At 45.0% G+C, this 27,780-nt stretch overlaps 2 protein-coding genes and 1 long non-coding RNA gene across 9 annotated transcripts in view; 1 reads left to right on the plus strand and 2 right to left on the minus strand.

The window, feature by feature from the left end:
* The window catches only part of DCAF5 (DDB1 and CUL4 associated factor 5), a 70,900-nt gene extending 65,516 nt beyond the window's left edge, over positions 1–5,384 (minus strand). Inside the window, exon 1 of one of the 2 annotated variants that reach the window (XM_032112325.1) lies at positions 5,143–5,384. In XM_032112325.1, coding sequence (XP_031968216.1) covers positions 5,143–5,356 — 214 coding nt within the window. In that variant the 5' untranslated portion in view covers positions 5,357–5,384. Of the gene's footprint in view, positions 1–4,978; positions 5,034–5,142 lie in introns of those variants that run through there. The other variant, XM_032112326.1, reaches the window with a different exon arrangement.
* A 5,674-nt stretch (positions 5,385–11,058) lies between these two features.
* Positions 11,059–13,263, minus strand: LOC116445576. Its single transcript, XR_004240817.1, has 2 exons — positions 13,176–13,263; positions 11,059–12,298 (listed from the first exon to the last, which is right to left on the minus strand). It is a non-coding gene; the product is annotated as an uncharacterized LOC116445576 (long non-coding RNA).
* A 347-nt stretch (positions 13,264–13,610) lies between these two features.
* On the plus strand, positions 13,611–27,092 carry EXD2 (exonuclease 3'-5' domain containing 2). Of its 6 annotated transcripts, none has more exons than XM_032112296.1 (9): positions 13,611–13,698; positions 15,054–15,459; positions 16,381–16,637; positions 17,688–17,814; positions 18,555–18,880; positions 21,286–21,392; positions 21,636–21,771; positions 22,505–22,861; positions 23,632–26,053. In XM_032112296.1, exons 2-9 carry the CDS (start codon positions 15,121–15,123, stop codon positions 23,846–23,848), a joined length of 1,866 nt encoding a protein of 621 aa, XP_031968187.1. In that variant the 5' UTR covers positions 13,611–13,698; positions 15,054–15,120; the 3' UTR covers positions 23,849–26,053. The 6 variants fall into 6 exon arrangements, with proteins under 6 accessions (XP_031968187.1, XP_031968189.1, XP_031968190.1 ...); XM_032112298.1 differs by lacking the exon at positions 13,611–13,698 and adding an exon at positions 13,701–13,774 and having other exon boundaries at positions 23,632–27,092; XM_032112299.1 differs by lacking the exon at positions 13,611–13,698 and adding an exon at positions 13,797–13,873 and having other exon boundaries at positions 23,632–27,092.
* Positions 27,093–27,780: the final 688 nt, after the last annotated feature.

Raw genomic sequence — 27,780 nt, forward strand, 5'->3', positions numbered from 1 at the left:
TTCATGTAATAATAATTAAAAACACCTTTATGCAGCTCAAGACTTGCGTTTCTACTCAGCTGTTCTTTCTGTAGACTAAATTGACCCCTTTCTTTCACTGTTTCATTCTTCTAGGCCTCTGATCATTCTTCATGCCCTCTCTTCTGAATCTTCTCAGTTTGGGCACATCTTTCTCAAAACACAGTGCCCAAAATTGAGCACAGCACTCCATTTGAGGCCCCAACAGAACCACAGCAGATTTACTTCACATGCTTTGTCATGTCTGACAATATTTGTGTTGTGATATTTATGCATTTGGATCCTTTTCTACATGACTATGGTCTAGTCTCCAAGGTGTATTGTAGAGACAACCATTTTTATTCACATGCTGTAGGTTGCACTTGTCCCTATCAAAACACATGACATTTTTTCCCGTGTAATATATCTTAATTAACTTGAATTTCAACTCCTACCCCCTGAAATTACTGCTGCCTTATCCCATCTTTCCTGAGAAATTTTATAATTTCTCAGACATTAATTAAAACATGATGTAGTAACTGAACCTAATATCCCTCCTCACACAGAATTCTGCTTGATACAAAGACACTAAGATCAAAGTGTCCCTCCTTAAAACATACTTGATACACAATCCCCTTATTCAGAGGTAATACTCCACAAGCTTTGCTAAAATCACCTCATTCCCCTGTTTTAGGCTCATGTTCCTTCAGATTTACATAACAACCAAATGACAGATAAATTTCCAACAGTTTCTTGCATCCTCACAGATTTAGGATCATAGACCAGCTATTAATTTTTGCATTATCTGGTAGGAGGGAAAAAAAAGCCAAGAGAAAAAGAACACTGGCATGGATTAAATAAGCCTCTGATTACAGTACTTTCCAGAAGTTATCTTGAAAGTGCAGTTTAAAGTATGCAAAAAAAAAAGTGGGAGGTTCTGATAAAGATACTCATGTTTGTAAAAGATAGCAGGCATGAAAAAGGACAGTCAGATAAACAAACAGGAAAACATATCCACCAAACCTAAGGATGGGAGAAAGACTATTACACAGACCAAGTAAAGCTGATTTTTAAGAAGTCAAATTGCAGGAGATGCTGGGCAACGTGAAGGAAGAAGTTAGTTGTGTACCATTGCATGGTGATTTTAATTTCCATGCATGGACAGTCATGTGTTTCTCAAACTGTTAAAAGAAAAAAACACTATCTAGTACATAAAGTGTTGCAAAGACACATTTTCCCCAATAAAATCTTTCAGCTCTATCCAGAAGCAAGTTTTAACCAATTTCAACCCACTTACACATTTTTTATATGTTAAGCTTTCCTCTTCCCTTGTGTCATTCGACAGGTAGTTTTTTTCTAGTTGTCACACTGCACCTTCTCCTCAGTGTCCACCTCCTCCTTCCAATTATTTAAATTTTTTTAAATTCTTGTCCTTATGTCAGTCCCTTCTTCTAGCACTCCTGTCCCAAAACATTAACCTCTCTCTTTCTGCCCCTCTATAAAGTGACACTTGAGTTTCACACAGGTGCAGACTGGCCCCCAACTCAATTTGTGGACCTCAACTTTTTTACTTTGAAATATGGTTAAGAACAAAAATAAAGACTATTAAACATGTACTTTCCAATACAAGATTTAAAGAAGTTAAGATACCAAAAAGTTTCAAACATCCTTTCAGAGGGCCTGCTGAGGCTTGTCTACACCAAAGTTCTCTCCAAAATCGTAACAGGAAAATTATCTTTAACTGCAATATAAGCCCTGTTTAAGCAGTTTGAATTGTTTACTGAAACAGTAATCATTAGCCTCACAGACTTCCTTCTGTGAGACACATTTAAAAAAAAAAAAACAGGACACATACCTAAGGAAAGCATTCCAGCCAAGTGATGAGAACAGCACTAACTTGGATGCAGGCTACTATTTCAATGGCATTGGTATAGCTGCTATGAATGCACTGTATCAGCTGTACTTAAAACAGCTCTAACAAGGTCTAAGTTGTTAACAAGTCACTCAGCCAAAGCAGCCTTCTCTAGGTTAAGAATACACATATTAAGACTGAACAACTGAAAAGACCGCTTACACTCTCCCTTTTCATGTGCTCCAATATGTTAACTCTCTTAGCTGCTACAAGTGCAGTTGGAAGCATCCAACATCTCATCCTTACTTCTGTATGCTGACCATTTTGAGGGAAGAGAGACTCTCATACCACCAATTCTAAGGCTTTACCTGCATTTGTAAGTCTTTTGAAGCAACTCTTCTACAAAACTTCAGAGTAGAGACAGTTTACACCCTTCCTTTACCTTTCCTCATTGCTTTTCTTCCTGCTGTTGCTACTCCTCAGAGCTTCAAGATCAAGTATGGACTTAAAAAGGAGTGCTTTGAGTGTAATTTTAATGAAGTTTAGTCTTATAATGGTGTGAAACTTAACAGAGTATCCATAAATCTTTGGACTTTTAATTTCTTGTTCTTGACTGAAGCACAAAGCACAAAACAACATAGCTGTTGCTATGGCAGATAAAGCATTCTAGATATTATGCTCATGGATAACACAAAAGTTTTTAAAAATAATGTTACCGTAATTAGAGCTCTTCATTTTCTCAGGGCATCAGTAGAAGGTCAGACTTAAGGTAACCTGTTCTTGGTTATCCCAAATTTGTGTACTGCTAGCACATGTAATTTTTTTTTTTTTTTTTTTTTTTTTTTTTTTAGGAGGGTAGAACTCTAGTAGCATTTATGTACTACATATGGAGGAAAAGCTTATCCTCTTTGAACATTCTGATGCTTTATGAGAAGTTAGGAAATTGAAAACCGACATTGCTTGAAAGCCTTCCTTTTACATACCCTTTTTTAGATATCCACTAGATGTGAATTCTGCTTTCATTCTCTCACTGCACCTACCTTGGTTCAGGCAGTTTGGACAAAATTAATTCTTAAACATCCTTTCCAGCCCTGGACTGTTTATGCCTCTGCCTAAAGAATGGATGTCAACATAGGTAAGTACATTGATGTTGAGCAAGAAGAAAAGAAAATACTGATGGTGTTCCCATCACTTATTACGGAAAATAAAAAAGAAACAACAAATACACTTGAGCTCTCTGTAGCACTTTAAAAGTAAAAATACATTGCTCTGCTTTCTACTGGAGAAGGACCAGTAGAAACCAGCATGACAACTGGCACAAATGGGAACTTTAGAATAGGTGAATCAGCATTCCCTTCCCATATACACTCATGTTTATATACATATATATGTATGTATGAATACACACATATATTCACGAGATAAGTGGATGCATATCTCAGAAGTTGCATGTGCATAAAGATAAAAGAATCCCTAACAGTAACACTGAGATCCTTCATGGACACTTACTACAGAAATCATTGGACATAGGCCCGTAAGTTTCTTCGGGTAAGAATGTTGAATTTAGGAAGGTTTCAGTGTATCAGCTTCCACTTTAAGTTTATACAGGGTTTCTAGTCTGCCCTTGCTTAAAAGTAACGAGTCATAAAAACTTTTTATTGAATAGCCTTTGAAGTTAGTACTGATACCATTGTATGATACAGTTCACCTCTTCCCAGACACCACTGCAAGGCAGTAAAGTGTCCGCTCAGCCATGTCCCCGTCACATTCCTCAGTAGCCTCTGTCGCTATTTACAAGGCGGACAGGCAAAACCGAGGCCCTCGGTTAGTAACCAGGCCAGCACCCTCCTGGCAAGCGGAGACCACTCTCCACAAAGCTGCCACGGCCTTGTGCCAAGGACCTCTGCGACTCCCCCGAGGGCAGCTGCCCCACATGACGAGGAACGGGCCTTTCTGGCTGCTGCACGGCCCCTGGGGAGGGACCAGTCGGCAGCCTCAGCCATGGGAGAGCGACGGAATGGGGGCGGCTCCCTCCAGCCTGCTTTCCCCGGGGGCGAGGGGTGGCCGGGATACTACGCCCCCCGACCGCGGCCTGCAATGGACACCGCGCTCGGCGGCCCGGCCCTGCCCGGGGCGGCGCGATACGAGCGGTTCCTCCGGAGCCGGCAGCCCCCTCCCCACCGCTCGAAGGTCTCTGCCCCCTCGCAGAGGAGCGCGGGGTCCCAGGGCTCGGCGGGAGAAGAGCGCCGTGACCCCTCAGTGCCCGAGCTCCTGGGGCGCCGCGGGCGGGATCGGCCCGCGATTCCCCGGCCTGTCGCTAAGAGCCGCCCGAGGAGACCGCGGCCTGCAGCGCCCGGCCAGGCCCCGGCCTCAAGTTGCCTCCTTCCCCTGCCGCCCCTCGGAGCCCGGAGGCGGGGAAGCAGGAAGAGGCACCTGCGCCAAGCGCTACTGGGGTGGGGGGAGGCGGGCAGCCGGCCGCCGAGCCCCGCAGCCCCTCCCTGGCTGGGGGTGCAGAGCCTTTCCCCGTCCTCGGTGTCGCAGCTGATGTCAAGCCCTCGCTTCCCTCCTACCTGACAGCATCCCCCACCCCTATGGCTCCCTCAGCCCCGGGCAGGCAACAGAGGGGACCTGATGCCAAAAACCATCACCACAAATATATGCCCCTCTTCCACAAACGCGCCCTGCAAGGAGAGGGAGGAGGAACAAAACAAAACCCCACTCCCCTCCCCCAAAAGAAGATGGGGTGGGGGTGGCCTCAAAGTGACCAGTCCCTCGATTAAACCGATCCGGTTCCCGCCCGATGCCGAGCGGCACTGCAGCCCCCCCGGCCAAACTCGGGCCCGCCGCCCGCCCCCGGCAGCGATCGCTGACCCCCGGCCCGGGGCACGGCGCTGACAAATGTCACCCGGTGCCCACAATGCGCGCCGGGGGGCGGCTTCTTCTCCGTCGTCGTCCCCCCAAAATAAGAAAATCCCCTTTTACGAGGAAAGACACGCGAGCCACCAAATAAAAGGGCACCCCTAGCTTCCACCCCCAGCGCCTGGGAAACACTCTCGTAAAAACTTTGTCCAGGGCTCCCCCCCCGATAATAGTGGAATTCAAAACCTGTCAACCATTTTAGATCCCTACTTGAGAAAACATCATTCCCGGGCACCGGTGGATTTGGGAAACGGCTCTGAGCAGCGCTGCCGCGGCTCCCCTCCCCCGGGCCGCAGGGGAGGCGGCCGGGGAGGAAGATGCTTCCTGGGGAGGGGGTGGCGGGAGGGGGCGAGGGACGGGAGCGTTCGGTTTACCTGAGACCAGCCACTGGCCTCCATTGTTGGAGAATTCAATGGCATTGACACAGCCGAAGTGGCCCAGGAGGTCCTTCTTGTAGAGGTTCCTGCAGCCCCGCAGGCGTCTTCGCTGGAAGTCTTGGGTGAGCAGGGGGTCCCCCTCCAAGCCCCGCTGGGACAGGAACCCCACCACCGACCTCATGCTGCCCCCCCGGCTGCCTCTCCTCCTCATGCTGCCGCCTGCGCCGCTCCCCGCCGCTCCTTCCCCCGCCGCCCCTTCCCCCGCCGCCGCCTCCCCTCCCCCGCTTCCCCCCTTGTTATGGTTATGATGATTTTTCTTTAGCCAGCCATGGCAGAGAGGTGTTAGACACTCCGCCGCTTCCTGATCCCGCTGGCTCCTCCCCGCTTCCCTCAGCAGCTGATCCTCAGCTGCAGCCCGCGCCTCCCGGCCCGGCTCTAGCGTGGCGCCGCCGCCGGTTAACTCGCTCCTGGAGCGGCACGGGGGGACAGACACACTCGCCCCTGCGGGGACCTGCAGAGGGACGGTAACGTTCGCCACTCCGGGGACGGACGCGTTCGCCACTCCAAGGACCTCCTGGGGCAAGGACACATTCGCCGCTGCGGGGACTTGCAGGGGGACAGACACACTCGCCGCTCCGGGGACCTTTTGGGGGAGGGACACGTTCGCCACTCGGAGGACCTGGCGGGGAACGGGCACACCCGTCACTCGGAGCAGCCGCGGGAGGACGCGTCCCGCCGCCGGGCCGGCTGAGCGACCTGTGCCGCCTGCGGCCCCGCGGCCGGCAGGGAAGGTGGCGGCGGGCGGGCAGGTGCTCCCGCAGAGCGGTGAAGGAGAAGGGAGCGCTCCGGGGCCACGGCCGGCCCGCCTTGAGATCCTGCGGGCAACCGGAGGGAAGATGAAGGGAAAAATAGTTCAAGTGCGGGGCCGGTTTGCAGTGGGGCTTGTCCTCTGTAAATGCTGAGTGATTTCAAAATTCAAAGCATTACGGCTTTAGAATTTAGTTTGGGGTTTTTTTGTTGTTGTGGTGGTGGCTTTCTCTATGATACTTTTTATGGGGCTGTCAGAGGTTTCATAGCTTGCTCTCTCCTGCTCCTTCCCGAGCAACAGTGACCAAAGGAGGGTTGCCCCATCACGAGCAGTAGACCTTTCTGCAGCCCCAGAAGACTGCTGGAAGTACAGATGAATTTTCTTCTCTTACCCTCCAGTATCAACTAAACCCCAAAAGGTAGCTGGCTAACCAGGTGGACCTGATCTGTGTTGTCCTTCACTGTTTAACGGCACCCCAACCTTTACCTTACCGGGATAAAAATATCTTTTCTCTTTCACAGGACCCTGTACCTCTCTGCTAACATCTGATGCTGTGTCAGACAACAGGAGTGTCATTCAAAGAGTGATGTCCGTGAGGTGCTGCACAGACCCCCAGTCCCACCTTGCAGCATCTAACTGCATGCTGCCTGTGCACAAAGTGAGCTGCTTGAAACTTTCAGGTCTGTATTTCCTGATGGCACCAGTACCTAGGGAAGATACAGTTTTCAGAAAGTGAGAGGAATTAGCCTGACCATCCAGGCCATCTTTGTGTAGCACTACATCTGGAGTCTTCAAACTTTAAAACAAGCAGAGAGAAAAACCCTCCCTGACATAAACTGTGATATGGCAAGATGGCTGAGTACTGTTAAGACTGCTGCCATGTTCCGGTGACAGCTTTTCCATAGAAATAGAAATTATTTCATTATAGAAAGTCAGTTAAGTGCTTTGGGTTTTTTCTTGATTAAGATTATGGAAAGAGCATCAAATCCTGCATAAACCAAGCTTTTTATTTGACAACACTAGAGCCTTAATTTTAACACATAAAAAAAGTAAATAAAAAACTTTCCCTTCTAATTGGGAATAAAAAAAGAATGTAAGAAGTCGCTAACATTAACACATTAATATTAATAATTAACAGTGCTTCACAATTGAAGTACAAACAGAGCAGTTAATCTCTTCTGCATCTGAACTGTACAAAAGGGTCTTTTCTAGTTACAGTTGTTGATGGCCAACTATTGCAGTGTACCATGTCTAGCCACCCTCAACACAGAGAGGCAAAGACCCTGTCCATCATGGTTTGTGTTTGTTACCTTAGCTTCAGACACAGGTAAGCTTCAGACACTGCTATAAAATCATATTTTATACCTCTGTTGCTTGCATGCCATGACATTCTGCACCATTACAATTCTATCAGAAACTGTTGCTCACCTTTAAATTCCTGACACGTGGTTCGTTTTTTTCTCCTTTCCTAAAGTATAGTTCAGGTTTAATATTTTTGAGTACCTTTGATTTCTGTACTGAAATAAATATGCAATATAATAAAATCTCCATTCTGGACCCAGTCTCTGGGAAAGCTGTGTACTTACATGGCCTTGCATAGAAATAAAACTATTTCCTAAGCCCCGAGTGCCAGGTTTTTCAAGAAAGATTTAACTGAGGGGTTTTTTTTGCGGGTTTTTTTTTTTATCACATTTGTAAGCATTCAGAATTTAAAAGAAAAATAATAGCAGACTGCCAATCTGTCCTGCTCAATGACATGACCATATAGGTTAAAAACTGTACTGGTAAGCATTCTTTAAATTAATTTTGAACATAACACCTAAGGAAGTTATCATAGCCTATACAGGTAATATCTTCCTTTGAAAAGAATGGGTTGCTGTGTTAATAATGCCAGAATGCTGTTATCTCTCCAAAGCACATACACTGTTGTCCTGAGTCATACTGAAGTAGCATCAGAAGCATCTTTGTCTACTTTAACAGGAACATTCTGCAGCTTGGAATGGAATTGATGTACTGGCAGTAGTTAGCCAAACAGATCAAACTTCATCAAGTTGCTGTTCTGTGGGACATGTTAGCATGTGGGGTGCTATACCGAGACTGAACAAACTGGATTGAGCCCAGCCAGACCCAAAGGGCGCGGGAAGCCAGAGTCTGTCTCTACACACTGCTTGAGCTGCTTAATTCTGTAGGATGTTTATATAGTCTCCTCCGTGTCTCAAAAGCAGCATGAAATCAAGCACAACAAATGTTTTGACTGGAATTTCAACAAGTAGGCAACAGAGTAGAGGAGTCAACTGGATAGGAAATGGGAGATAATGAACAGGACGGTGACTTGCTGTAGACGCCCTTGGAAATGAAAGTAAGTAAATAATGTTTGATGCAATACGTAAGAGGCAACTAGGAGAATCCTTCAAATAGAGAAGTGATGTGGTTAGTGTAATGATCTATGTAAACAATCCTGGGTTGCAGTTTCAGAGTTGGTAATTCCAAGGCTGTGCAGGTCTCTCAGCAGTACTAAATTGATCTGGATCGGGTGTGGCCATGGTGTTACATTGCTCTCATATTAGCTTCTGTCCATGCCACAGAGTTTTTGTTCTGCCTCTGGAAGGACTGACAATAACTGGTCAGGGTTTACTGCCTGCTGGGACAAAGTTATCCCTTCGACATTTTTTCCAAACATATTTGAATTGGGAGAATCAGTTAAATTGCATTAGTTGTTCCCATTTGATGGCTGTGGTATATTTGATCATTAATAGGAGGCCTACAGTCAGCTTTACTCTGTTGTCAGACTCTGGCATTTCCAGTGGTCAATGATTGTGTTAAGAGCTGTGTTGGTTAGTGCTGGAGGGAGAGGTATTAGGGCAGCCTTTTATATCTGCAAGAGAACAAGGGTCTTAGCTGCAAGGATGGATCAAAAGACTTTGTCTTGGAGCTGCCACAGAGAAGTATATACCCTGGGTGCTAGGATCTACAAAGAAATTTCAGTCAGACCTGACAGTTGACAAACAAGCCTGAGTGGCAGGTAAACTGGTGATGCTATCCACGGATACTCACAAAGAAGATAATAAGAGGGCTTTCAGGAAAGAGTTCTAGCTCTGCTGAGGTCTAATTTCCTGCTAGTCATTCATAGAAGAGAGAAGAAGACTTATGTTTTGAGTTTGGGTAGGGGGAGATAGTTCTGGGGAAAGGAGCAGATCCAAAAATCATCTGCAGAGAGACATTAATTTATTTGTATTTCAGATGAGATAACTCAGAGATAATGTAGGAGGATAACAGAAGACCAACTCTCTGAGAGTCTGTCAAGCACTAGGAAGGAAGGCTTAAATAGGTAAAAAGTATTTAAGTGAAGCATGGTTGTGTCAGGTGAGAAAGGATGAGCTTTAAATATTTTGGGGGGGGTTCTGTTGAACCTTTGATTGGCTTTGGTTAATCCAGAGTGGAAACTGAGAAGTTTGGACACTGATAGTTGGATGTCTATGGAGTGAGTCAGAGAGGGTAATAAGGAAAGTGGAGCTGAGTCAAGGCTTTTATTAATTTGTTTATTTATACTAATATTTTTTGAGTGGAAATAGAAAGAAAGGGTAAACCAAGAAAACTATATAATATTTTAGCCACATCATTTTTTTAAAAATAATTTTGCTTGTGTAATTTATTCCCTCTAGTGAAAATTTGGTGGCTTCTGGGCTTTTCTCCTTTTGCTTACTTTCGTGCTTACCTTTACTAACAGAAAGGTAGGAAAAACAAGGATTGTTTTCTCAAATGTCTCCCCTTGGGACTTGCTGTTCAGCTATGTAGGTTTAACATGCAGCTAAGCCAATCTAATGATTTGTGGCCACTGAAAAGTGGCTTTATTTTTTTGTGGCTCTGTGTTCTGTCCCTTTCTTTGTCCTGATGCTACTTATTGGACCTGCTTGTCTGCCATGTGTTTATTTGGCTCATGGAAGTGTCGCAATGAGTGCCAAAATCAGCACAAGCTGGTCTGGAGTGCCCAGCTGGGAGATAAGTTTTGGAGATGGGGGATGTCATATTCTTAGCAGCCATAAACCGTGAGGCTGACTCAGTGTGCCTTCTGGACTGAACTCCTGGGGTAAGTTAAGCAGCTCGTCAAGAAATGGAATTGTGAAATTCATCTCTGTTTCTACATAAGCAATGGAAAGAGTTGGCAATGAAGGAAGAAATACGTTGATGATGATCGATGTTAATACAACTCATCCTCATGGGATTATCTGGCATCTGACACCTCTGAGAGAGTTTTTTTCAGATTGTTTGCAAAACCTGCAAACTCTGTCAGATCCCTGCAGTGAGCTACCACTGACTCATCTTTTGGCTTAGGATGTAGTTTCACTGAGATTGGCTGTATGATGAGTTAGTACAAGGAGTTAAACCAGAAGAAAACCCAGTTTTTTTCTGTGCTAGCTTTCTGCTCGCTTAATTCCTTGAATCAAGCAGGCACCAGTATTTGCAGAATTGAGGCTGGAGAAGAATGCTGACAGATAGAAGTGGGAAGCAGAACTGCCTTTTCAACAGAAGCTAAATCTTCCATCCACCTTGTTGCAGTGTGAGACTCCACCTTTAGGATGTGGCTTCACAGTTGGTTGAAACTGATCTCATTCTGACTTCTTCAGGAAAAAAAACCCTACTGCCTTTCTGGTATCAACCCTGTTAAAACAAATCCTGCTCAAAATGGCTTGTTTGCATATGTAGTCATGGGGTTGCTGGCATTGACAGAAGGAAGATAAATCACATTAGGAGTTGAAATGTGAGTTTGGCTTTCTTCTGTAGCTTGGGATGGGGCCCCAAAGAGAGTGTTATTAATGAGCTAGTGGGGACTACATGCAGCTCTCTGCTCATTGTCTGCTACCAGCAATTTAAGTCTTCACTGGAGCCTCTCTCCTTTGATATTCCATGATCATTGATCTTCCTTTGAACACTGAGTCATTTACCCTAGTCTTCTCCCTCCTAAAGGATGAGCTAATGTCATTATAAAAATAATTCTTTTTTCTGTGATCAGCAGAACAAGTGAAGCCTGGTTTCCTATGGATTTGTCCTGATGTGGTACCGCTGTGTGGATTCTCATATGTATATTAAGCAGTGCCTGCACATGCTTACCGTTTTATCAGTGACAGCTTTATTAGGACCTGTTTCATCCATTTGGCATTTCATTTAAGTTACCTTTGTACAAATTCAGACAGAATTCAGCAATGGAAGGAAAGTGGGGGAAGTAATGGGACCCAGAGGCAGAAACACTAATATAGAGTAATTGCATAAGCCTTCTTTCCTTAGGAAATCAGGCTAAAAATTAATCTTTTGACAGAGACCTCTGCAGAGACCTCAAGTCAGGCTACAGACACAGAAAAGTAAATGTTGCTGTTTACCATATAAAGGCTTCCAGTTACCTGCTGTAACAGACTTCTCGTAAGGAAAAGCCAGCAATTGGTGTTTACTCACTAATCTTCTCACCTTCAGCAATGTCCCTATCAGGCTTTGGGAACTTGGTTGGTTTGTTTGTTTGCCAGAGTGCACTCATGCATCAGTTGTTTTCATTTATTTTTAATTTAATCCTTATACTTACACTTCTATTACTTCAGAAATGAAGATAAATAATTTTTAAAAGGAAAACCTGGTATTTCAGATTTCTGTGTGAATGCCAGATTATCATGAAGGGTCCACCTACAAACAAGCTTTGTAGATTTGTTCAGTATTCTGTGCTTATCTCAAGCTCTGACAGAGTTCTCTTAAGAATGCCTTGCCTACCCCACAACAGGGCAGCTGGATCCAGGAGCCCATCTACAGCATTGTCTTGATTCTCTTTCCAGTCACTTGGGCCTCAAAATAAGTCTGTTGTGTTCCCAGGTGTTACCTTTTTCCCTTGAAGTAGTTTACAGATGGATCAGTTCCATGATTCTCGGACCCTGTCATTACAGAAATGTGGGTGGTGGAGCAAGGAAGCAGGGAATGAGCAGTCAATCACAGGTACAACAGGAAATGTGGGACTACCCATCTAAGTGGCAATCTGGGTTTATGATAGATTACAATGACCATACAGAACAAAGCACTGTACCTTGAGGGATATGTGTGAAGAGAGAGGAAGAGAAACAGGCAAAACATGTCCATCTGACTGTGGGAATTCAGGTACTGCCAGACCCCTCCAGGTTTCTCTCCTGAGCATGCACATGATGCACTTTTCTTCTGAGCACAAGTCACGTGAGAAACTTCAGAGTAGTGCTGGCTCCTGCTTGGTGACCTGCAGTTCAGCTGGTCAGCTGTGTCTGCTGCATCAGAGCCTAGGGGACAGATGGAGAAGCTGTGGCCAGGTTGTGACTGAAAGGGAGATGCAGACCTTCCCTATAGAGAAGAATAAATCAGAGACAAGATGTGTGAGTTACTGCAGTGAGATTGCAATGCTTTGTAACCACCAGTGAATTAATATTAAAATCTCTTCACTGTGGAGCAAGATCGAGAAGCTTTGCAGAAACACTTATGATACAGCAGCTGTAACTCTGAGGTATAAAGCATTTGTACATTCAAAATACAGATGCAAGTCACTGGAAAACAAAATTCTCTGATGCTACCCCACCACCAGGGAGACCTGATGTGGTCATACCATGCTGGCATAGATCAGGTCCTTAGAACAAGTAGCTGCTTAACTTTTAACGGCCCTGTCATCTTATTTCTGATAAGGAGAGGGCATTATTTGCTCAGAAAAGTGTTCTGGAAAATCACTTCTGTTCCTTGTGAGCTATCAATATGTCTGTACCTCATTCCTGAGTTAAGAAAAAAAGAAGGGGGAAAATAAATATGAGCTACAGACAGAAAAAAATACTGCTTCTATAGAAGATTTTTCCCCAATGCCAGCCATTAGCCGCTTTGTTGCACTCTTTGGACAATGTGTCTGCTAAATGCCAAGTCTCTGCTAGGGAGATCCTCCTACGCTGATGGGCAAAGTTAAAACAAAATTTGATGCTGTCAAATTGTTAAATTGAGTTAACGCAGCATTTCCCGTGGGCTCAGTCTCTAGTTCAAACAGATGCAGCTAGCTGGAATTCTAACAGCACAAAAGCTGTGAGATACTGGGAATTGCAAAGGGATTTGAAGAAACTGGGTGCTCAGATCCTCTTATTTGCAACGGAATTTGGGGTGGAAACTTGTTTGCTTTTTGACAGTGATGGCCTCAAGCCTTGACGATCATAATCCTGAACACAGCAGCTGCCTGTATACTCACTGTCCGAGTTTTGTGGTGTCACACTTCCAACGTTCGTATTTCTCCGCACACATGGGGGAAACAATTACTTGTCACGATTATTCCTCTGTTAATTTCTTAATACTCTCTATTTGATTTCCCCCCTCTTTGTTTTCTTCCAGTTTGCCACTTCGGAGGTGGCTGCGATTTGCTATTTATTTTCCTGGCTGCCTTTGTTCTTCCCATTCTCTCTGGTCCCTCCTGCCCCAGGGGCTCCCCGGTGCTCTGCTTGTGGGTGGCTGCAAACCCGCTTCACAGCCCCTTCGGCTCGCTCCTCAACCCCTACCTACTCGCAGACAACGAACCGCACTTTCGCTGCAAAAATCTCCCATAAAAAGAGCTGGCTTTTCAGTATTTTTGCCAGTATTTTGCCCTGGCTGAAGGCATGCTGACGCCTGCCCAGCGACACAGCCTCCCCGCCACCAGCTTCCGTACAACATGGCGGCGCCCACCGCCCACTCGCACCGCCGGCACAGAGGAAGCGTCCGCCACTCTTAGGCTCCCGGTGTGTGTGGCGACTGCCCCGCGGGGGGTTCCTGCAGCCGGACGCGGCAGTTCCGCGGGACGCAGGCAGCGGGCGGGTCGGTGGGCCCCCAGCAGGGCCGCGGGCGGGTGGCGGGGCCGGGCGCGGGGGAGAGGCTGCTGCGCGCATCCCGGAGAGACGGCGGCCGCGGCTGCAGGTGCGCCGGTGTGCGGTCCGGTGCGCCCGCGGCCTCCCGCATGCTCGCTCCTGGCGCCCGGGCCTTTTCCCAGGATAAATAACCGCGACCGAGCCTAAAGCGGGCAGCGCCTTCGCCCTGGTGCCGAGGGGAGTCGTGGACCCCCCCCCGCCTGCCCCCATCCCGCCGGGCCCGGCAGCGGCCCGGAGGAGCGCTCGGCTGCGGTCCTGGGCCCGCCCCCGGGTCTTGGCGCACCACTGCCGCCGGGGCTGAGCCGCGCCTGGGGTGTCTTATCGGGGCTTCTCCTGCCCCGGCGGGGGATCCGCACAAGGATCACAGGCACCCCCCGATTCCCAGAGGGGTAGGGGCTGTTGGACCGAGAGAGAGGCCATCGCTGCGGGCGGCTTCGTTGCAGCCGGTGTTCGCGCTCAGTTTACGGGGTGGCAGTGAAGGACCTGTTGCTTCGGGGGCGCTCAGGCAGGTTCCCGGGCCGTGCTCGGGGTGCTGGGAGTGGCTGCGCAGGGCTGGAGTAGCATCGACACCCGAACTTCTGCTTGCGGGGAAGAGTGCGCAAGGACAGCCCTTTTGAAACGATGCAGTGGGTTGGGGAGGTAGGGATGCAGGGACAGGGTTGATTTCAGTTTACTGAAGGGGTACTACGCTTCTGTATGATACAGGGACAGCTGTGTTAAAAATAGATGCTGCTGCTTTAGGGCTTTTCAATGCCTGAAGAGCTATTTGACCCTAGTATGGATGTGAATATAATGGACAAATGCCTGTTATTTACTAATGCGTGAACGGACATGCTTATTCTGCAGCAATTTCATTTTGGCCTTGTTTAGGTTGATCTAGTTCCAAACTGAACTAAAAGATGTTGATAATAACAGTGACTGGTTTATTCTTGGAATAGCAGAGTTTGTGGAAGCATCCAGTTGCATCAGTTTAATTTAATGGATTCCCTTTAAGCTTTTTAGTTGTGTGATCAACAGCAGTATTCAGTCTCCCCTTCCTGCCCAATCCATCACTGCAGCAGTCTGTCCTCAGGCCCCCAGTCTATCAAAGTGGGACCCAGACTTTTTTTCTATCAGGATCACAAGTTGTGGCTAGAACCTTGTTATGGTACCACTGTATGTGTTTAATGTTTCCAAACACATTTCATTATGTTGTCTTTAATTTCTGCCTCTCTCATTTTTCTCTGCAGGCCATGATGAAATCCCACAATGCTGTTTTGAGAGGGTGAGGTGAAGGGACAGAAAGGGCAATAAAAAATGGCCAAGCAAACAGCCGTGACGATTACTTTGGCAACCCTGCTGGGTGTTGCGTTGGGGGGCCTGGTTTTGTGGAAAGCAACCCAGCGTCGGAAAGGAAAAACATGCTGTAGTAGTCAGCAAGAGGAAGCAGCAGTAAAGTCAGAAGATGAGAAACTCATTAAGGCAGAGGATAAGAAGGTGCTTTCCTTCTTCAGATCTCCCACCTTTTCCTGGATAGAGAGGACCGTTGGTGCAGACATAGTGATAGTTTCAGAGCAGGAGGTGTGGGATCATGTTGAACCGTTGCTGAAGAAGGAGCTGGAGAAGTGGCCGGTTCTTGGAATTGATTGTGAGTGGGTGAGTGATCAAGAAGAGCCTCTCCTTCCTTTAGATTGCAAATTGCATGGGGAGATCATTGAAGGTGGAGTAATTCCTTTGCTGAAACAGGTACCACAGGACTGACTATTGAAACTGTGATTGTCTGTCATGGCAGCAGTGAAGTAGCTGCTAATTTTGATTGCTCTTACGTTTAAGTGTGCTAAGTTTTTAATTCACCAGATGTATTTATATACTGAGTTCCTGTGATAAATCGACTTTACTAAATATAGTAACGGTCATATAGCTAAATATAGCATTATGTGTTTTGTGTAATATCTCTTTAAAGGTGATTTACTAGAAGTAGCTTGAGCTTACACTATTTTAAATCCAGCTACATATTCAAGAAACAATATCTTAAGAACACTAAATCCAAAAAGGAGGATAATGCTGATATGAAGATAAAACTCCCTGGGACAACCAGAAAACAAACTTTCTCTTCTGCTTGTACATTTGCATGTGTGACATCTCAAAACAGGTGTAAAGTAATTTATAAAGCCTGGCTTTGCCACTGTTTTGACTGGAAATTTATTCACCCCACAGTCATTAGTATAAGCCACAGCTAAACAATGTATTTGCCATAAACATTTATATAGCGGTTGGCTTTGTGCTGATGTGCATTAAAAAATATTTCTGATTTCTTCCAACCGCTCAGCTATGAAGGGGGAGGGTGAAAGGGGGAAAGATTCTCTTGTGGGAATGTGGCCAGGAGTAACTTGGGGACATTAATACTGTGAAAAAGACCACATAACTTGCAGTGAATTTTTAGAGACATGTAACAGTACTTGACTGTATAAACCGATAAGTATTTCCTGCCTTCAGTGGCCTTTTTTGCAATTTGCTTCAGCTCCAGTATTACTAATAATATTGTAACCTGGACTCTCATTTTTTACTTCATTACAGGTATCTGTGGAGGGAAAAGCAAATCCTGTATCCCTGCTACAGATGGCTTCTTCCAGTGGCCTCTGCATTCTTGTTCGGTTGCCCAAGCTTGTTGCTAGTGGCCAGACTCTTCCAAAGACTTTGTTGGACATCATGGCAGATAGTGCTGTGTTGAAAGTTGGGGTAGGATGCTGGGAAGATGCTTGCAAATTACTTCATGATTATGGTCTTCCAGTCAAAGGGAGCATGGATCTCCGGTATTTAGCCATGAGACAGCGGTAAGTGCCCGAAGACAGAGGTAGCTCTGTTTGAGGCATCATTTGAGGTGGAAATATTTCTTAGGTGATTTGCATAAACTGAATGATATCAGGCTGGTATGTCTGGAATTCTTAGGGTGGCTTTAGGGTAGCTTTAGGGAATTGATAGCTGCAGCCCAAGAACATGTCATGCTTCTATTCTGCGATCTTAATGGAAATGAAATCTTCATGAGGATTTCATTTGCTAGTTGTGTCTGTTAGTCTTCTCTCACAGACTAATACCTTTGTGGACTTTTCTGTGTATTGTGCTTCAGCTTTTAAGAAGTCGAGGCGCAATGATGTAATGCAGTGAGAGTGAACACTGTCAGCAGATATTTGAATACACTGCCTAGAAGTATGAGTTAAATGTGCCCAGGGCATGTAAGTGAACTGTTGAATTTCAAAATTTCTTGAAAAATTACTAAATAAGCCAGTTCCAGTTTTCTCTTTTAATAACAGTGCTTCTATGGAAAGGTTACAGTTATGATGCCATTTTCTTATCCTTCACTCTTCCTAAAACAATGCTTTACTTGCAGATATTCTTCACGTACAGTTATGTGTATGGCCGGGGTGTAGTGTTAGTGATCTGGGCCATGGGTTTGCTGACCTCTTGGTGCCTTTTTGGCACTGAGGATGGACTTCTTGTCTCTAGTGGCCAGGATTGTTCCGAGTCATTCCTGGCTCTTGGGCTTCTCATGAATCCCTTGGACAGGTGGTCCATCACTGTATGATGGACCTCTTTAGTTCAGAATTGAGTAGTTGAGAGCCAAACACTTCAGCCTTAAATGTTACTAACTCCCAGCCTTGCCTGCTTTGCATATTGCAGACGCAAGATAGTTACTAAATCTAGAAAGGACATTTTAGTAGAAGGGAGGGAGAGGGCCTGTAAAGCTGACAGGCAGTTGTGTGCTGTTTGAGTCATGCATCGTGTGCATTGTGTTCTCACAGGTTCAGGCTCTATGAGGCCAACTGAATTTGCATGAGTGTATAGTTCAATTTTTAATATGTTTGTTTCACTTTGTTGAACTGAAGGAAGGATCTACTTCGCAACTGCCTTAGCCTTAAGTCTTTAGCTGAAAAAGTCCTGAACTTCCCGCTTGACAAGTCTCCTCATGTGCGTTGCAGCAACTGGGAGGCAGAAGAACTGACACAAGATCAGGTGTGTCCTCCACTTCAACTTACTGTTTTGGGAAGAAAAGTAGCCTTCTTAGTAGAGAAAGAGGCTTTACAACAGGGAGATCTGAGCCTATTCAAATTATACCTCAAAACCTTATGTGTGACGTGGCCTGAAGTTAATTTCAGGCTCACGGCCTGCATTTCCCTCCTTTTCCATGAAGATAATTTTCTGCTATTCTCGCTTGTTTTCCTTTAGTCCTGAAAGATCTGTGAGGCAAGATCCCTTGAAGAAAGGCTTCCAAAACCTCACCTTTTTAGTCTTTTCTTCAGTCTGTAGCAGTCGGGGCAATATTAGAGAGACACTGGAAATCTTGTTCACCTTCTTCAGAGCATTGTGTTTTCCCCGACTGCTCAGTTTCTTTAATCAAGCTGCACACGCCTGCGGTAGCAGTGACCGGTAGAGGGAGTGGCAGGACAAAGAACCATGCTGAGTACTCGCAGCCAGTATGCCAAGAGGGAACTTTTTGTGAGGGAGGGATTGGTGGGGTAGGAGGATGTCTGACCTAAGTATATTTGCAGTCCCTTGCAGTTCCTGGGGGCACTACCCCCGGGTAGTGGGGTGTGGTGATGTTATGAAAGTGCCACTCAACTGGCAAAACTTCATGTGCACTTCAAAAGGAAATAAATCCAGCTTCTGGCTTTACTGTACCAAATGCTGAAGACTGATAATGTTTGGGAGGATTTGCTGTTTGTCAGTATCTCAATTTCTGTGCTTTTCTGCAGGTTCTCTATGCTGCTAGGGATGCCCAGGTCTCAGTGGCTCTGTTCTTCCATTTGCTGGGATTTACCAGCCTCCCTGCTACATCTGAAGGTGAAAACTCTGTCACTGCTTGGGAGAAAGCACGGGGAAAATGCCAGGGCTTGGTGGATATCCCATTTAGAGGAAGAAAGAGTGGCAGCACAGGAGAGGAGAAGAGTGGAGAGGGGCGTTCCCCTCAGAAAACAAAGAATCGGAAGTCTTGGGTGAATGGCCAGCCCTCTGGCAATCAGCAAATGAGAGATCCACGGAGGCAGAAGCGAAAGCCTCTGGGTGTGGGATATTCTGCAAGGTGAGTATATGAGCACATCTTACTCTTTGCATTGCATATGGAAAACTTTGAGTGTTGCCTCATGCTCTAGTCATTAAACAAAGTAGATCATATGAGCTAGGAAAGGGAACACAGGCCCTAACAGTCATGGGCATCAGATCCTGTTTCTGTTTTCCTCATTTTCCTCTAGGTGGTATTGCAAGCGGGGGCAGCACTTAGATTTCTACTTAGATCATGAGCAAGTTGAGGTGTTGTATTCAAGTTTTGCCCTTCCTTTCTTCCCCTGCGGAAGCATCAGCCAGAGAGCAGAGTTCCAGCAGGAGGCAGTTGGCTGTCCAGATGTCATTCTTGGGTGTCCAAGGTGTCCTGAGCAGGGCCAGGAGTTGGACTCAGTGATCCTGGTGGGTCCCTTCCAACTCAGCATGTTCTATGATTCCGTGATTCTACTGCTCAAACAGCTGTGTCCTGTCTCCTCCAGGGAAAAGGTGGCACAGAGCTTGTGCTTTCATCAGGATCTGCCTCGTGTACTGTTGTTTGTCCTTTGCTGTCCCATGTCACTGTGACCACAGAGATGGCAGGGCTGAAAGCTAAGGTTAACAGGGGTGAGATGTTATACAAGGTGTCAGAGGGAACAGGAAGGAACAGCCTGTGGTAGCAGCAAAGCAGTGCCCTCCTGTGCTGGCCAGGGGGCGAGAAGAGAGAATGGTGCTGCTTTGGCCTTGCAAAGGCAGATGCTGCTGGATTCAGGATCACCATCCTTGCAGGCGATTTTTTGGAGCTAATCCTAAATTCTTACAGGCTTTTGCTAGGGAGAGTTCAGTGGTTTTTAAATTTAAAACAAGTTGAAAAAGTTGCTTTAAGCTTAATGCAGTGGAAGATGCAGGGTACTGGTATGTTTGGTTTTGTTGGGATACAATCTAATAAAATTTATCACTGGACATAACTAAAATTATATGTAATTATCGTTGGGAAAGAAAGTCAGACATTTCTGTATTTGTCTTCTTCTATTTAAGTTTATTTGATTGGCAATGGAGAAACTTTAGTGTAGTCAGTAGTATTGATTTCATTAACAGTCATTAACAGTATTGTGTTTTACAGAGCAAGTCCCTCTTTTTTTTTTATATGGAGGCTGTGTAATATAAAACAGGAGGACTGCATCTCATGGGAGGATTAAAATTCAAACAAAATTACATTCCAAGATAAATTGAGATCTCCCCATATTTGTTTATTTATTTTTTGTTTTTCATTGTGCTTGACTTCATGAGAGATCTGTAGACTCATTGTTTTTTACATTATTTACAGCAATGTGGCTCTGGTCTGTAATAACACTGGATGTGGTTTCAAAAGTCAGTTTTCACTCTTCCTTTCTGTTTAAGTCTGTTTAGTTTAAATGTTTATCCATTTAGAGTTGGGAAGTACTGAAATTATCATAGTGACTGAGTTGAACTGTTGATGCTCAGTGGAGGGAGCCCTCCTGTATCTTTCGTTGGGTTTTTTCCCCTCATGGACCTCAGAAGAAATAATTTTGTCAGCTTACATAGCCTGTGAATCAACCTTTTTATCTGGTAGAGCTCTGCTGAGTACTAATTTGTACAATCTCACTGTAGAGAAGAAAGGAAACTTTTCTACAGTGTATTGTGGCCAGTACAGTGTATTGTGACATGTCTGACCAGTTCCTCCCAGGTCATCTCTGAGCCCAGCCTGCTTCACTCTCCAATTTTGTTTGAAGGAGGTTGGCAGAGTAAGGAAACATTTTCTGCAAAAAAGAGCCCTTCCACACACTGCCACAAACTGCCAGAGACTGCTCAAGCAAGACTTCTTGTCACTGCCAAAGGGTTGGGGCCTGTGTTTGAGGGCATCAGCTCAGCTTTGTTGCTCTCCTGAACTCATATGTTCGAGTTCTCAGTGCTGCAAGAGCGTTTTTGGATCATTTCTCTTGGGTGAATGAAGTAATTGCTATTCACACTAAGTTTTAGAGAAAATTTCATAATAAAACATTAAAATTCAGGCTTAGGCAGCCGATCCTTGAAACTGCCTTGCCTGTAAGTTGATGCTCTCTTTGAGCTTACTCTTAGCTCATCATCCTTTGTGACTTCAATTCTCTTTTGTTTTCTAATGCAGTTTTTTTAAAGGCTGTCATCACTGACGGCATCTCTTGAAAATTGGGTTTCAGAGTTACAATTCTGTTGGCAGCAGGAGAGCAAAGATGCCTTAGAGTCAATTGCTGAACCCTGTATAAGTTTTCAGATGTACTGCTTCCCTTAGCAGCAGCCTGTGGAGTCTCAGCAGCCTCAAGTGTGTGTTAGGCGTACTCTTGTGATTTGGAGGAGGCCACTTGAACTGCATGGTGACACATAGGGCTGTAGAGAGCTCTGGAGTTTTTGGCATGCTATTATAGTTGCTGTAATACTGCCGTTGTTTCATAGAAAATCTCCACTGTATGACAACTGCTTCCTGCATGCACCAGATGGACAGCCCCTGTGCACTTGTGATCGCAAGAAGGCTCAGTGGTATCTGGACAAGGGGATTGGAGGTAGGCATACCAGTTTTCCTGTTGATATTTGAAATACAGCTTTCTCTGTTCTCTCTCCTCTCTCTTCTCTCTCTTCTTCATAATGGAGCCTGAATTTTTTTGTATCCTTTCTTATTGGAAATACTGTTAGGGATTCACTACATTGTAGTGAAGTGAAGTGAATTCTTACATTGTAGCATCGTTATTTTAGCTTTCCAATGCAACTTTGTCTTGAATATTTTCCCTTTGCCTTTATCCTTTTAGAGCTAGTTAGCACAGACCCATTTGTTGTGAAGCTGCGGTTTGAGCCTTCAGGACGTCCTGAGTCTCAAGTTGATTATTATCTGACGGTCAAAGAAAACCTCTGTGTTGTATGTGGCAGGCGAGAATCCTATATTCGGTGAGTTGGTTCATGGATTGGAGAAAAATGCATCTTCTAAAACAGGACTGAGGTCTGCATCTAGTTTGGCATCCAGAAGCTTGGTTAGCGGCCTGAACCATTGTGCTTGTTCACGTCCTGGATGGGACACTGAATGCTCTGCAGTTGTATGGCTGTGTGAGACACCGAAGAGACCAACCTTTCCTCTTATAGAGGGAGGAGATACTGACCCTGGGAGAGATAAAAGCATATGGAACATGTATGTGCTGTAGTTTGAACGCTGGGGGCAGCAGTGTGCTGACACACACTGGGTGGGGGGCATCCCCTTCTGAAAATAGCTGTACTACTACTTCCACTATTTAGTCCTTATATTTTTGAAAGGTTTGGGTGAGCCTAAAGCTCATGAGGTCCAAAAGAACAAGATTTTTGTCTTTGTCTTTTTGTCTGCTACTGATTAGTTGAGAAGTATACTTCTCATAGTGCATTACTTGATTTTTTTTTTTTTTTTACAGTATGAATCTTTAATTGAAAGTGATGAATTTTTGGAAAGGAAACAAGAGAAATGCAGAAAATCTGTAGAGAGAACTACAAATGAAAAGAATAAAAATAATCACTTTCTGTACTATGAGTCCTGGTAATCTTTGTTTACCTGGACTTTTAGTTTTAATTTACCCTTTCTGGGGCAGAAGGAGGAGGAACTGGGGAGCAGCAGCTCCAGACAAATGCAATGAGCTGTCTGTTTTGTCTTCTCTAGGAAGAATGTTGTTCCTCACGAATACCGAAGACACTTCCCCATCCAGATGAAGGACCACAACTCGCATGACGTACTCCTACTCTGCACATCCTGCCATGCTATCTCCAATTACTATGACAACCATCTCAAGCAGCAGCTGGCCGAGGAGTTTGGGGCCCCCATCGGCTCCGAGGAAGGTGTGCGTCTCCTGGAGGACCCTTTGCGCAGGCAAGTGCGCTCGGGGGCGCGAGCCCTGCTGAATGCAGACAGCCTGCCTGACCCCCGAAGGGCAGAGCTGCTGCAAAGCATCAAGGACTTCTATAACACAGAGACAGTCACTCCAGAGATGCTCCAGGCAGCAGCTGGTCTGGAAACCAGGTATAGCAAGCCCATGTAGGCTGGATGTAAGGTTTATAGTCATTTATATTGCATTTCTTACTGGGTTTGTTTTTGTTTATACCCGTCTCCCCTCAACCCACCACTGGTCTCTGAGCTGCAGCTCTTCTTTCTTTCCCTTTTTCCTTTCCTCCTCACCAGTCTTCTGTTCTTGCTCTTCATCTTCCCTTCCAACATTTTATACTTCTTTTGAAGGACAGATCAGGAAAAGAGTCTGAAGGACAGTCATATCGGAAGTCTCCTCTTCTTCACTTTTTCAAAGCCTCCCCAAATATCTTTTCTTAACAAGTGTCTAGTCTCTGCATGAAATGAGTATTTTCTCCTTGTTATGCTCGCTGTTGTTTGTAAAGTGCCGATGTTGTAACTCAGAGCCTATCCAGGCAGGGAATTAAGTGACAGGCTCAGTGCTCTGGAGGGTCATATAGTTCTTGCCTTGAGAAATTTGCAGTCTCCTGAGGAGTTTATAATGGACCTTAAGAGCTTTGTTTAGTGTTGCTGTAAAAGAAGAACACTTTCTCAGTTCAGAGAAACCAGCTTTATGGTGTAACTGTGTAGCAGAAAGCAGTCTGGCTTTGAAGCAAAGCTTAAAACTCTTCCTCTTGGTTAGCTTACCCTCTGTCTGTAATTAAACTCTGCAGCTGAAAGTATCTTCAATGTCTTCAATGTCTTGTCTTCAGTCTTGTTCATTGGAGACAGATCTGGAGTCTGACAGTGGGCTTGTGTGAAAATAAATTGTGCTTGTGTCCTGGCAGGATCTGCAACGAGAGCTACATGCCACATGGACTGAAGGTGGTGCAGTGTTGTGCTAAAGGAGGCCTGCGCTCCCTTATGCAGCTGGAAAGACGCTGGCGGCAGCATTTCTTGGACAGCATGAAGCCCAAACACCTCCCAGAACAATGGTCAGTGGACCATAACCACATGAAGCTGATCCAAAAGTATGGGGAGGATCTTCAGATCAAGCTGTCATGAAACTAACTTCCTGGACTCTGGATAGTGTCTAATGGACATAATGTAACTGAAGATGGAAGGACTACTTTTATTTCTATGTCTCCGCTAACACCTGGGGCCTGGGTTTGCAAAAAGGCAGCAGTAGATATGCCAGATTTGACAGAGTTAAATTTGACAGTTTATAGAGTTAAATCCATTGACTTGAAGTTTCAGGTGGTTTGGAAGTTTAATCCTAGTCTGTCACTCACCAGTTCAGTGGAAGAATGGTATGATAAGGGAATTTGTCTTCTCAAAGTGACTATGAAGAATCATCTTCTAGCCCCCAGGATGTCTGATGCCTCCAGACCATCTCTTGTAATAGAGTGAGTCCAGAGAGAGGCAACAAAAGCACAATAGATGAACATTTCCAGATTTTCTGACATACATTTATGCCCTTGGCTTTACCTTGGGAGTCTTCTTGATAGAAGTCTTTGTTTTCAGTGCAGCTGTACTCGTATGAGTTCTTCTTAGAGAAGACCCCCTGCCAGAGAGAGATTCCTTGTTTGGAAGAAGCAAAGAAACCTTACTTTTTTTGCAGATGCTGAGCTGTACCAGCATTGCAGATAGGCCTCAGCAAGTTTTCTGGTGGCAAGTGCCCGATGAGAAATGACACTCTGGCAGTATGGAAATACCCATGTTAAGTCTTTTGTTAACCAGCTTCCAGTAACAGAGTTCATAAAAAATGGTTTTCCTAATTCCGCTTGTTTGTCGTGAATAGTGTGCTCACGCGTGCAGGGCTGTTACAGAGACAGGGCGGCATAACTCCTGTGGCTGGAGTGTTGGAATGGAGGGTGCAGGCTCTTCAGGAAGAACAGGCACTGGCAGCAAGGAGGAGGTGTCACCTTACTATGGCAGTGACTGGCTGGAGTGCACAGAGCTCCATCTGGAGTGCATGGAGCTCAGCCTAGGGATGGAGGAGGAGTCAACCAAGAACTTACGGGTCAGGATTAAAGGGAGGGCAGGGACAGGTGACAGCGGGGATCTGCTACAGGTTGCCCAGCCAGGAAGACTTGAGTGGATGAAGCCCTCTATAGATAAGAGCAGCCTCGGGTTCACAAGGCCTGGTCTTCATGGGGGACTTCAGCCACCCCATATCTGTTGGAGAGGCAACACAGCAGGGCATAAGGAGGTTCCTGGAATGTGTTGATGACTTTTCCAGAAAGCCAGCTGCATCATGGGCTGTATCAAAAGAGGCATGACCAGGAGGTCAAGGGAGCTGATTCTCCCCCTCTATTCTGCTCTCGTGAGACCACCTGGAGTATTGTGTCCAGCTCTGGGACCACCAATATAGTAGAGCAAGTCCAGAGGAGGGCTACAAAGAAGGCTGGAGCACTTCTCCTATGACTTTTTACGCGAGTGTGTAGTGATAGAACAAGGGTTAGTGGCTGTAAACTGAAAGAGGCTAGGTTTAGATTAGATATTGGGAAGAAAGTCTTTACTGTAAGGGTGGTGAGGCACTGGAACCGCTTGTCAGGGAAGCTGTGAATGCCTCATCCCTGGAAGTGTTCAAAGCCAGGTTGGATGGAGCTCCGAGCAACCTGGTCTAGTGGAAGGTATGCCAGTCCATGGTAGGGATGTTGGAACTGGATGTTCTTTAGGGTCCCTTCCAACACAAACCATTCCGTGATTCCATGAATAGCTCTTGGTGAGTACCTTTTCATATCGGACTGAAATAAGGACAGGCGTCTTAAAAGAGATGAGAGGAAACAATTGAAGACCAGAAGCTTGTAAGAGATCAGACCACACATGGCAAAAAATGGAAAATCTGATGTTCTGTACCTGGATTTGACATGTGTGGTGGTGAGCAGGTTATACTTTTTCCATGCCTGTTTCTCTGTCTCTAAAATGGGACTAATAATACTTAACTATCTCACAAGGGTGTTGTGAGCCTTAATTAATTCATGTTTTTGTAAAATGCTTTGAAAATATAAGCTAGTGTGTGCTAATTATTATTGTTGTTTTTTAAAATGTGCTGCTGTTTAACTTCCTTAAATATTCACATTTTTTGTCTGGTGCTAGACCTTAGTTAAAGATAACTTTTTAAAAATGCATACTCCTTTCTGTAAAAATCACTTTTGGTTATTTTGATTGCATGAGATGAGTGTGCTTCTACTGAATGATGAAGCTATGCTCAACTTTTATACCTCTCTGTAAAGAAGTTTCAGTAAAACCCTTATCTTCACACTACTGTGTATAGCACAGTTGACCCCTGTTTTATTACAACATTTGGGCAGAATCCTGGACCTGCTGTGATTGTGGCTGAAACTGTCCCTTATCAGATAATTCAAGAAATTTCACAGGCCAGGGGTAAAAACCCTATTCGTGGCAGAGACTGTTTGAGATAAGTAGGAGCCGTGGAGAGAAATGGTACATTAATGCTATCCCAGAGGAGCTGCAATAGCAGCACGAGGAATCACAGGTTCATGATAAATACTACTTATCACAGAGCTGCAAATGAGATCAATTTCATTAGAAGGGCAATATTTTTTTCCTGTACCAGTGGCAAGTCTTAACAAAAAGTCATCTAGCCAAATGTGGTATGTCTCTGTGCTCATTCACACAGCTGATTATAATCCCAGCAAGACCTTCCTGGCTACAGCAGCAGTTTGGATATAACTATTTCTCTCCAAAGCATTTTGAGTGTGTGTTCAGATAGCGCTATGTTCTGTCTCCATCTGATCAGGATGTTGAGAGCTTTCTGTGTGACTCAGAAACTCCTTTTCTGTCATCAGGAGTACAAGGTGTCCATTTCACCTCTTTGTTCTGCTTTTTCTCCCTTCGTTCTGATGTAGGAACTCCTGATAAAACTGGTCTCTTTAATGGAACCGATTGGCTGACCACAGGGTCAGGTCTTTTCTGTTTGTGAGACAAGAAAGTAATGTTGAGACAAGAACTGGACTGCAGGTCCTCTATTTTTAAGGAGCCAGTGGTATCATTGAAGAGGTTTTTTTCCAAATCACTTGTTCAGAAATAGAAACTAGCAAGGAGAACTTCCTTCACAAATATTTTCTAAACTAAGATTCATTGTTGTTTGTAAGATATCCTTAACTTGTGTAATTTTAATTCAGTTCTGAAAGAAGAGGGGAAGCAATATATTTATTATGCAGGAATAGATTAGCTTTATTTTATTATGATTTTAAATTTTCTACTAGCCTATAGATAAAACTTCCTTGTATGTCTCCATTGCTAATTGTTACATTCGATAAAAATTTACTCTTTTACCAGACTTACCACTTTTGAAGCTCTTTTGTTGCTTTCTTGCATGCTTGCTTTTTCTCTTCTTTCCTTGTGTCTTACCCAGTCCTTATAGGTCCATTGTTCCTTAAAATAACACCTGGACCTCACCCTCTGAGTTTCCTTTTCCAGTGCCTTCCCTGATTTGTGTGTCAGAGATCAGCTGTGGAAGAGCCCATGCTGGCAGCAATACTGTACTTCTAAGCAATGTGATAGTGAGCTTGCTCAGGTATGTTTGAATAGTGGATTCAGATGCTGTCCTTGGTCTGGTCATTTTGGTCAGTCATGGCTACAGATCTACATTTATTCAAATGAAACCTTAGATTTTTCTCAACCTGAGCATTAATCTAGGTTTTTTTAAGTATTTTACCTTAACTGGGACAGTCCTGCACTTAACCACACACATCCATTTTATCTGTGCACGGGGAGAATTGGCAATGCTCTCTGAATGGGCTCCTTTCATAACATGGGATTTTTCTTTCTGTTGCTTGTCACTTCACATTTGTAAGTTTGTCCAAAGTATGCTGCCAGAGATGGGGGAGAGAAATTTTCCCTTTTACCTGGTGCTTGGTGCCGCCTGCCTCAAACTGGTCCTTGCAGGTTGCTGGGGAGCACACCCCATCTACGGAGATCCCCAAACCTGTCTTGATTTATTAATTCCCTGCAGAACTTGCCTCCAT

Source organism: Corvus moneduloides, chromosome 6 (genome assembly GCF_009650955.1).
Source record: "Corvus moneduloides isolate bCorMon1 chromosome 6, bCorMon1.pri, whole genome shotgun sequence".
Classification (NCBI taxonomy): Eukaryota; Metazoa; Chordata; class Aves; order Passeriformes; family Corvidae; genus Corvus; species Corvus moneduloides.

Coding starts and splice junctions, on each gene's coding strand:
- EXD2 (XM_032112296.1), top strand. CDS start 15,121: ATGGCCAAGCAAACAGCCGTGACGATTACTTTGGCAACCCTGCTGGGT. Junction 16,638..17,687: donor TATTTAGCCATGAGACAGCG/GTAAGTGCCCGA, acceptor GTTGAACTGAAG/GAAGGATCTACTTCGCAACT. Junction 18,881..21,285: donor GGTGTGGGATATTCTGCAAG/GTGAGTATATGA, acceptor GTTGTTTCATAG/AAAATCTCCACTGTATGACA.